This window comes from Dama dama, chromosome 9, assembly GCF_033118175.1.
Source record: "Dama dama isolate Ldn47 chromosome 9, ASM3311817v1, whole genome shotgun sequence".
In the NCBI taxonomy this organism is placed as follows: Eukaryota; Metazoa; Chordata; class Mammalia; order Artiodactyla; family Cervidae; genus Dama; species Dama dama.
Genome location: NC_083689.1, coordinates 23,474,996 through 23,485,423, shown reverse-complemented (window position 1 = coordinate 23,485,423; position 10,428 = coordinate 23,474,996). Strand labels below are relative to the sequence as shown.

At 54.7% G+C, this 10,428-nt stretch overlaps 1 protein-coding gene and 1 non-coding gene across 2 annotated transcripts; both read right to left on the bottom strand.

The window, feature by feature from the left end:
• Window positions 1-844: 844 nt before the first annotated feature.
• EEF2 (eukaryotic translation elongation factor 2) lies at window positions 845-9,773 on the bottom strand. The gene is made up of 15 exons (XM_061150673.1): window positions 9,652-9,773; window positions 8,398-8,612; window positions 7,375-7,556; window positions 7,072-7,283; window positions 6,443-6,621; window positions 6,238-6,343; window positions 5,611-5,724; window positions 5,367-5,505; window positions 5,052-5,247; window positions 4,163-4,421; window positions 3,713-3,820; window positions 2,603-2,956; window positions 2,270-2,452; window positions 2,049-2,181; window positions 845-1,570 (listed from the first exon to the last, which is right to left on the bottom strand). The coding sequence occupies exons 1-15, from the start codon at window positions 9,652-9,654 to the stop codon at window positions 1,377-1,379; spliced, it is 2,577 nt and encodes an 858-aa protein (XP_061006656.1). The 5' UTR covers window positions 9,655-9,773; the 3' UTR covers window positions 845-1,376.
• Window positions 6,697-6,761, bottom strand: LOC133063021 (small nucleolar RNA SNORD37). The gene has a single exon (XR_009694331.1). It is a non-coding gene; the product is annotated as a small nucleolar RNA SNORD37 (small nucleolar RNA).
• Window positions 9,774-10,428: the final 655 nt, after the last annotated feature.

Sequence of the window (10,428 nt, the reverse complement as noted above, 5' to 3'; positions counted from 1 at the left end):
CAGGGGTTTTGATGACTGGGTTTTGAAGATTGATCTGTTCCCTCAATGTGAACTTGTCTTGATGTTTTTCTCAGTTAAACTGAAGGGATGAGTTTTCAGACCATGTAGTGCCCATACCATCATGGGGACCTACCACTGATGTTGACCTTGGTCACCTGGTCCTAGGCAATATTCACCAGGTTTCTACTCTTCCTCCCTCTTCATACTTAACACCAGGAGGCTCAATGGTAAGGAATCCACCTGCTACACAGGAGACTAAGGTTCCATTCCTGGGTCAAAAAGACCCCCTGGAGAAGGAAATGGCTACCTACTCCAGTATTCTTGCCTGGGAAATCCCATGGACCGAAGAGCCTGGGGGGCTACAGTCCATGTGGTTGCAAGAGTCAGACGCGCAACTTAGCAACAAACAGCATAAAAGTAACCACAAGGGATGGTTTGGATGGGTCCAAAGTGAGCACACAGGCAATCTTCCAAGCCTGCACTGCCTGCTACTGCACCACCAGTGTCAACTATGTAAACATTGGATTTGCCAAAAAGTTCCTTCAGGTTTTTTCCCTGACATGTTACAGAAAAATCCAAATAAGCTTTCTTGCCAACCCAATATTTAAACACTCAGTTCTTGAGGCACACTGCTCTCATTTCTAATGCTTATAGGACCCATGGGCAAAGTGGCTGCCCCTTTCTGGGGCACAGATGTCTGACTGGCTGGCTGTGTGACAGATGGACTCCTGGACTGCCACTTGGATGTGACACTGTACTGGAATATCACCGATGGCCTTGCTCACTGGCCCAGGGAGTCCACTGGAGCCTGAGCAGATGGAGAAAGACCACACACACACACACACCCAGTCTCCACCATGTCAAGTTTATTATTCCAATGGCACTAATACAGCTGGAGGTGCTCAGTGACACTGTGTGGGAGGGGTTTCCTGCCTTCTAGCTTCTGTCCAAAGAGAACATCTACCCGCTTGTTTCTTCCCCCTTTCTGGAGGAAAATCCACTATGGGCCATTTACCCAAATAAACCTCTTAATGCGTTTATTTTTAACTTTTTTTTGACATTATGTTTCCCTCTCAACAAAAAAGTATTGGTTGTCCCATCCCCTCCCCCATCCCCACCGGCCAGATAAGTCCCTGCTGCAAGGGCACTTCTGCTGCCCCTGAAATCTGGAAATAAATATCGAAAGAAACGGCATCAAGTGTTCATGTTGAGCGATGGCACGAAGTGGGCCCCAGAAACCTGTCAGGCAGAGCATTACTGGGTCTGGACAGCCTCGAGGTGTTGTGGAGAATGTGGGGGCTTGTTGCTGTGGTCACTGTCCCTGGGCGCGAGGGCCGCACCAAGTCCCACCCGATGGCGGGCTGAGCAGAGGCCGCCTACAACTTGTCCAGGAAGTTGTCCAGGGCTGGGATGCCTTCTTTCAGGCCTTTGCGCTTGCGCGTCTCCGCCACCACTTGACTGGGGCGGCTGGTGTTGTCAAAGGGGTCACCGGGCAGGATCTGCCAGTGGTCAAACACACACTGGGGGAAGGCCTGGCCGCCCGTGTTGGACCTCAGGTCAGCAGTGAAGCCTGCAGAAGGGGCAAACAAGTACTCACTGGGAAGCTCAGGTATGTGCCTCACGGTCCCCTGGCCGAGACCAGAAACACAGACTCACACCAGAGGGTCCCAGAGTCATGTTAGATGTTAACCCCATTACCCTACACCTCACCCAAAGCTTCCCTCAAGGGCTACTGATTAAAGAGGGAGGCAGGGCTGGCCGTTCCTGGGCCCCACGCCTTTATCTGCACCTTCTGAGGATGAGCCAGATCTCCAACACAGCTGCTCTGTGGCTGTGCTGAGATCCACAGGCTGAGGCCTCTCCACTAAATCAACAGTCCTGAGACCCACATGTGAGAGAAATAGGTCACCCCCTCCTCAAGTGTGCTGCAGAAAACTGCAGTAGGCAGCTCCCATCAAGATAAGAAAGGATGGGCCATGGCTGTATGTCTGCTGGGCTCCATCCTGAAGGCAGTGGTCATCTGAGGACCACACCAGACTGGTACTCACCGAAGGACTCATTGACAGGAAGGTAGGCCTTCACAACAAACATAGGCGTGCCGGCCACCTGGGTCTCCTCAAAGACATGACCCCGCTTCCTGTTCAAGACACCGTAGATGCCACCAACCACTTGTTCCGGACACTGTCGGGCAAAAAAGAGCTCTTGAGTGGCTGCTGGGCAGGATGGAACCCAAAATAGCAGCTGGAGGTTCCCGGCCCAGCCCCCTTACCTGGATCTCCACAAGATAGATGGGCTCCATGAGCCGGGGCTGAGCAGTCAGCACACTGGCATACAGGCAGCGCCGAGCCGTGGGGATGATCTGGCCACCCCCACGGTGGATGGCATCAGCGTGCAGCGTCACATCATGGACATCAAAGCGCACGCCCCGCATGTTCTCCTCGCACAGCGCCCCCTAAGGAAGAAGGAGGACCACCATCTTAAGAACCCACCTCCACAGCAGCTGAGGGACAGGCTGGCCACAGCTGTCTGTTCCCAAGACCACACACAATCCCACCTCACCCGCTCCCTGGCCCTGCAGTGCTGTACCTGAGCACCCCCTCACCTCCTTGGTGGCCCACTGGAAGCCAGCCACCACGCTGTCCTTGATCTCATTGAGGTACTGCACACCCTTGGTGATGTCCGTGAGGATGTTGGGGCCTGTGCCATCAGGGCCGAAGCACCAGATCTTACGGGCCTCGGCCACGTCCCACTCGTACTTCTCAGCCAGGTAGCGGGCCCGCTGCTTGAGCTCCTGGCGGGCGGACACCTCGCCCTTGTCGATGTCCTCAGCCAGGCCGTCAGGGAAGGGCCGTGCCTTCATGTAAAGCCTATTGTGCTTGTTGGGGGACTTGGACAGGCAGAGCACGTTCGACTCCTCACTGACAGTCTCCCGGTATGAGACAACTGGGTCAGATTTCTGGAAGAGGAACGTGCAGGGTCAGGTCTGCCCCAGGAAGCAGACACCCCAGAGAAGCATCTTCCTAATGATGCCCACTTCACACTGGCAGAGGGTAGAGAGCAGAGCAGGCTTCACCTGACTTCATGTAAACAAGTGTGCAGCTACTCCCTAAACGCCCACTGCCAACAGGGCTGGCTAAACAAACACTTGTGGTAAAACTGTATGTGCAGTATTAATTGAAAAGGGTAAACATACAAGTGCAAGATCCCGTTTCAGTATAGTTTCCTCATTCAAAAAAAGAGTATGAAAAAACTGTCAATTCCCTGAAGAATGGAAACTCTCATTCCCATAACTAGAGAGGCTTAACAAGGAAAAACAGCATGTAAAGAAACCCAAAACCTCGGCTAAGCAGACATAGACCTGAGCTCATTTCTGTGAAAAAGCAGAAAATGGAAACCAGAGTGCACCAGCTGGGGGTGGTGGGCCACCTACAGAAACTTAAGAGTCTGCCCTTTTCACAAGTTTTTTTTTTTTTTGTAAACTTATGTTAGCAGAAGTTAGGAGACCCCTCACACTCCAACCCTGCCTGTGCATCTCAACAGCTGATATCACAACAGCACATATTATCTGGTAAGAAGGGGCAGAAAGAAGCAGAACCGAGCGACCCCCACCAGCGGGCCCCTCAGAGCCCACCCAGGTCGTGCTCTCCATCAGCCCTCTTGGTATAGGGGATGCAGGCCTCCAGCTGTCACTGTGTGGCAGCGCCAGCCTCACCTTGATGGGGATGCAGGCGTGATCCTCCTCCAGATCCTTGAGGCAGATCTCCAAGTGCAGCTCCCCAGCCCCTGCGATGATGTGCTCCCCAGATTCCTCGATGATGCACTGCAGAAGGCAAAGCGTCAGCCCAACACTGACCCCAGGACCATGTGGTAACCCAAGGGATTCCAGGGGGCACGTGGAAAGCCAGCTCCAGCTGGACAAGGTGGACTCCCAATACAGGGTTTAGGCGGAAGGTATCAGGGCCCATTTTACTAGTTTTCAACATTAACCTTCTAACAAGGGCCTCAGGGTCCAACCTGTCTGGTAGTGTATCAAAGTTGGATTCCTGGGTGGAAAACCACCATTTAAATGGGAAGGAGTTCTGCCAGGTCAGCCCAGTCACACCACATCAACAAGTCAACAAGCCACCGTGGCAGGTGTCACCTCTGGCCAAGGGCCACCCACCTGCACCATGGGGTCCGACTTGGCCAGCCGCTTCAGACCTTCCACCAGCTTGGGCAGGTCGGCTGGGTTCTTGGCCTCCACAGCAACCCTGACAACAGGGCTCACACTGAACTTCATCACTCGCATGTTGTGGGCATGCTCGAAGGTGGTGATGGTGCCAGTCTTCACCAGGAACTGGTCCACACCCACCAGGCCCACAATGTTGCCACAAGGCACATCCTCGATGGGCTCCACGTAACGGCCCATCATCAGGATTGTCCTGGGGGGGAGCGGGGGGAACGACACAAATGGTGTCAACACACTAGCACTTGTGTGCCACATCGCCAAGTCACCAGACAAGCCTCCCTTGTTTTTTTGGTAGTACCACACTGCATGTACCAGCGATTGAACCCAAGCCCCCTGCAGTGGAAGCACAAAGTTCCCTCCTTTGAGCCTATGGCTATCTTCATGTCTAGAGGGACAGAACCAGCTCACCAAGGGCCAGTAACCCAGTGACATTTCAGTGAGGGTTCTGGCTCTTATCACCCCAAGACCAGGCAACGTGCTGCTGTGCCTTGTGCAAGCCTCTGCATCCTAGTGCAGTCAGGGCCTCAGAGAGTCCCACACCTGCAGCAGTGACTGGGGGGCACCACCCTCAGCTGAGGTCTTTGGGATCAGGGCCTGCTCTCGAGGTACCTTAACTATCCTATCACTCTAATTTCCTACCTGCTTCCCAGCTGAGGACTGTGTCACACTGGGAATCCTCAGTTAGAGGAAGGATACTAGTTCCTGGTGCTTCCCTGCCCCCGGCAGGTCTCTCACATTCAGATGACCCCACCCTCCCCCTTTCACTGGATGGAGGAGGAGCAGGAGGCTGTTGGGGCCCCCTCTAACTCCCTGAGTACCTCACCTCTGGATTGGCTTCAGGTACAGGTCCTCCTTCTTCCCAGGAGTATAGTTGGGTCCCATGATGCGGACCTTCAGTCCAGTGGACACCAGCCCTGAGAAGACCCGGCCGAAAGCATAGAACCGACCTTTGTCAGAGGTCGGCACCATTTTGGAAATGTACATCATGAGAGGGCCTTTGGGATCACAGCTTTTAATGCCTGAGAAGAGAAATGAAACCCCCAAAGGGGAAAACGTGATTCCATGGCAGCTCAGCTTTCCAGACTCCTGAGGCTCTGTCCACCATCAGGCACTCAGGGTGCAGGCAGGCCCCACATACCCATGGCTGCCTCATCGTCTGGGGGCCCCTCGTACAGGAGCTCACAGCGGTACTTCTGGGCCGTCACAGGGGAAGGCAGGTGGATGGTGATCATCTGCAGCAGGGCGTCCCCAGCAGGCAGCCAGCGGCGCATCACAGCCTAGAGTGGAGGATGTGAGAGGGAAACGTCAGCAAGAGACCACAAAGAAAACCGACACCAGCAGCTCCAAGAAAGTGGGACTCCCGGGAGAGTCTCTCCGCTCACCTTCAGAAGTGGTTTGCCCTCTTTGTCCTTATCTTCACTGTCCAACTTGATGTCCAGTTTTTCAATTAGTTTTGCCGTCTCCTCTTTCTTGAAGTTCATGATTGCATCAAACACCTAACATGCAAGAAAGATGGCAAAGTGGGTTTGGGAACATACTTGAAGTCTGCAATTACGTCCTAGAGCCTGAAGGGCATGGATGGAGCAGGGCCAAAGCTGCAAAAAAAGTCCTCACTCACCATCAAACGTCTGAGTTAATCTAGCAAATAACAAGGAAATCTCTCAACAGACTTAAAACCCACCCTATGTAAGTGGGCACACACTCACTGAAAACTCACTGGCTTACAATAGTCAGCCCTTTCTGCCACACCTCACCTGCTGTCCAGTCAGGGAGACTGATTGACCCCAAGATGCAGCCCAAGAGTGTCGGAGACCTGCTAGCCAGGGTTGAACTGAGGGCCTTTTGACCTCATGTGGTCTCATCCTTGTTCCAGGAGCTGACCATGCAGCCTGGCCCTGCCTTGCCTTGTGGCATCTTGCCATTGGTTGCAGCAGGCTGGGTACCAGACTGTCTGGGGAGCCCAAGGACAACTCTGGGAATGGGTATCTACCAAGCTTACACTGGCTCACCTTGAAGATTGGGTCCAGGATGAGCTGGCAGAACGTCCGTGGCAGCTTCTTGCCATCAGGGCTGTTGGCTGACTTGCTGAACTTGCCGGTGGCTGGATCAAAGTATCTGTTCAGAGAACACCCAACCCAAGAGTTAGAGAAATCAGCGGTGGGGAAGGGGGGGGAAGACCCCCCTAGACACCTGAGCTGTGTCTCTAACACTCACCGGTCTCCCCACAGCTTTTTCATCATGTCCTCCACCTTCTTGGCCCGCTCAGCAGGCCCCAGTTGCCCCTCGCCCTTGGCGGCAAACTTGGCCACATACATCTCTGCAAACTGCTTCAGGGTAAAGGCCCAACCGTGGAGACCAGACCCGAAGCCAACAGTACCAAGGACAGGGTCAATCTGCAAGAACAGGAGACAGTTTAGCTGGAATAGTTGGACAGAAACCACAGTTACAAAATCCCCGGGCACCCCCCGCCTCAGACCTTAGATTTCTTCAATAGCCATCAGGTCAAAGTGAAGAAATTTTAGTCATCATGTACAAGGTGCCCAACCCCCAGAGGGGGTGTATGTGCAAAGATCCCACAGGGACTGCCCCATGCACCTGTCAGCAAGCAGGGCGAGCCACTACTTCACCTCCCCAGAAGTCCCGCTTTCCTGTCACTCTAAGGTTCCTTGGAACCCCAGCTCCACCTCCCAAGAATCCCCAGGAAGTCATTGATTCAGAAGCAGTTCCCCAGGGGCAGTCCAAGACCACAGCCCTTCCAGTCTGTCCCGCGGGAGAAGTGGAAGGGGGTACTAGGAACACAGCAGAGGGAAGTACCCCTAAACCCAACAGTCAGGCTGTCCTACCATGATGTTGCCCATGGGGCCGCTCTCGCCCTCGCCATAGGTGGAGATGATGACATTGACGTTCTCCACGATGCGCTGGAAGGTTTGGTAGAGCTCCTCAGGCTCCAGCTGCAGCTCAAGCAGGGCCCGGTCCATCTTGTTCATCATCAGCACCGGCTTGATGCGCTCAGCGATGGCCTGGCGCAGCACCGTCTCTGTCTGCACACACACACCTGCAGACCAGCAAGGGATGAGGCGGCTCTTGCAGCCAGAGAGGGGACAGCCCCAGATTCCAAGTCATCCTAAGGGGTGCCCACTGCTTACCCGACACGCAGTCGACCACCACCAAGGCACCATCAGTGACACGGAGCGCGGCTGTCACCTCTGAAGAAAAGTCGACGTGCCCAGGGGAGTCGATGAGGTTGATGAGGAAGCCAGAGCCATCCTTGCTCTGCTTGATGAAATTCAAGTCGTTCTCTGAAAGCTCGTAGAAAAGGGAGATGGCCCTGAAAAGATAGGGACAGGTGAGCCAGGTGGAAGCCACACCTTAGCCTGGCCTGTGGTCAATCAGGTTCCCACCGAGGGGGAGTCACGATGGACACCCTTCATTCCTAAGTGAGGCTGGGATCCAATAAAAAGCCAGGCAACCTGTGCTGCAACCTGTCCCCTCCCCCTGCATTACTCATCCCTAGAGATGAACTTAAGACTTTCCACACAAGAGCCACCGCATCTGGGGACATTTACCTTTGCAGCACCCTCTGCCAGGGACAGCCACTTCCCTGGCACCAGAGTCCACCTGGGTCCTCCCAGGCTCGACACATCTGTTGTCAAAAAGCAGCTACTACACAGGAGCTAGACATCCCAAAGGCTACTCTTCACCCTTCCCTGCCCTGCAGGGAAGTGAGTCTCAGAGCAACGACCAAGGACAAACAACTAAATGAAGACAACTGTTTTTTCTTTGGGGTGGGGGAGGTTCTCACCCTGACATCTGGGGTCAGAAAACTCACAGGGGGCTGCCGTGGGCACAGCAGGACTTTGGCATTGACCCCGAATGCCAATAGCATCCTCAGACTTTTCCAGACATTGCCAAGAGCCCCCAGCTCCCTTCCCCTCCAACCTCCTTAACTCTACCACCCATCACTGTGCCTCTTCCCCTGGAGGCAAAGGTGCCCATCCCACTAGATGAAGCTCTATCACCCCTCCTAGTTCAGAAGCCCAGCTCCAAAGTGCTCCTCTCCCCAGAATCCTGTGGGAAAAAGCCTGTCTATCCTTCCTGCCCACTACCAAGGACTCAGAGCAAGCAGCAACCCCTTTCCCTGTGGAGATGACACCAGGGGACTTGCTCACGTTGACTTGATGGTGATGCAACGCTCCTGCTCGTCCTTCCGGGTGTCAGTGAAGCGGGTCTCCCCAGCCCGGGCAGAGGCGATGATACCCGCCTTGCACACCAGGGAGTCCGTCAGAGTGGACTTGCCATGGTCCACGTGGGCAATGACAGACATGTTCCGGATGTTGGCCTTCTTGTCCATGATGGCCCGGATCTGGTCTACTGTGAAGTTCACCTGGGCAGGGTGGGGGAGGGGAGGGTCATGACAGGCCAGCACTCCAGGAAAGACCCTTGGCACAGAGACTTTGATCAATAGAGGCTGGAATGCCCTAGCCAAAAGGGGCTGGTCCCCAGTGCTGCCAACTCCGACCTAAATCCCCCTTTTTTTGTTAACACCCCTTTAAAGACGTCCAACTCATCCTGTCCCTGAAAAGCCTGATCCTGGCTGTCACAACAAAGTGACAACTCAGAACGGAAATTGGGGACTAAGTCCCAAAGAGTGACAACAGATTTCCTTTATACTACGTAGAAACTGGGGTTTCTCGGCTGAACCGCAAGTGTCCCACTGTGTGGCCACCGGTATACCCCGAGGTTTCCCAACCAAAGGGGCTCTCCGAACTCCAAGGTCACCCCTCTCTGGAGTTGTGGGGGTCAGTTAGAGCCACCCACCCCACCTTTGATTAGTAAATATGCCACCCCCGGTTGGGGGGGGGGGGGGTTGCGCAGCCCTAACAGGCGCAAGCCTCCACCTCGTGGCTCTAGGATCAGGTGTTCACAATTGGGAGGTTCACGAAAGACAAGAGACCAGGCCAAAATTACACAGCGGGAGAAGATCGGACGCTTCTAAAAGTCTTACTCTTCTCTCCTTCAGCCATTTCCAAGACGCCCACGGCTCCCAACAGAAAATCGGACTGAAACTACCGGCCCGCGAGTTACATAAGGCGGCTCCCCTCTCCCGGCTCGCGCTGCGGCGCCCGCCATTACAGCGTCTGCCACATCATCATACCCCCCCCCGCCCCGCCTCCGCCCCAGCTTCAGCCGGGCCCGAGACCCCGCGAGGCGGCGGCGCCCCCGGAAGCAGAGGTCGGCGAGCAGTGCCGCGCGCAGACATGGCGGCAGCCCCTTCACCTGCCCCGGCCCCGCCGGCCCCGCCGGCCCCGCCGGCGCCATGTCTCCTCCCAGTCAGGGAGGCCACAGGTTTCCAGGCTTGGCAGCGCCAGCCCTGCCGAGGCCTCGCTGCCGTTTCAGGCCCCCGGTTGAACAGCGTTGCTCACCATGGTGGCGGATGGCGGTGGATTCTCCCAGACAGATCCGAGGAAGCTAGGTCGCGCCGAGAATGGCGGCGACGGCGGCGGAAGAGAACGCTGACGTCAACACCCGAGACTTTATAGGCCGACGCCGGTTGGGCGGGTCATCTGACCGCGCTTCGGGGGCGGAGCGAAGCGGCGCCGCGCGCAAGCGCAGGAACACCCTCCCCCCCACCACCACCACCACCCCACCCGGGTAACCCCTTAGGCGGCGGCGCGGCTGCTTTAATACCAAGGGTCTGCATTCCAAGCTTGGATTTTCCCGGGGGCGTGGTTGCCTTGAGCTGGGTGCACGCCTCCAGGATGCAATACTTAGGTGCAAAAAGCGAAGGGTGGCATTTTAGCTGAAACTATTAACCATATCTTAGCAACTATGTCATTTTGCAAAGTGCCAAGCACTTCTATGAAAAGGATATTATGATGTGAATGGGGTCTGTGGATTGTACTAAGATTAAGGTTTGATATGATGTAAGATGACAGTGACAGTACTAGGTCCGGGACTGGGAGTAGAGTACTTGGGCCCTCTGTACTATTTCTGCAATCACCTGTTTATAATTATTTCTTAAAAAAAAAAAAAAAAAAAAAACCTTTTCAAAAGCAGATGTTAATCACCCACTTTTCCCACAAATTCAGCGTCTACTACGCCAGGCATTGCTATAGGCTTTGTGGATAAAACAGTAAATAAAACACCTTATCAGCCCCATCACTTTAAGTGTTCTTACACTAGATATGCAGGTTTTCTAT

Bases quoted from the DNA above. Each gene is read 5' to 3' on its own strand.
- EEF2 (XM_061150673.1), bottom strand. The intron at 7,557-8,397 runs GTGAGCAAGTCC...CTATCTTTTCAG, and splicing joins TGCATCACCATCAAGTCAAC to GGCCATCTCCCTTTTCTACG. The intron at 2,957-3,712 runs GTGAGGCTGGCG...TTCCTCTTCCAG, and splicing joins ACGCCTGCATCCCCATCAAG to AAATCTGACCCAGTTGTCTC.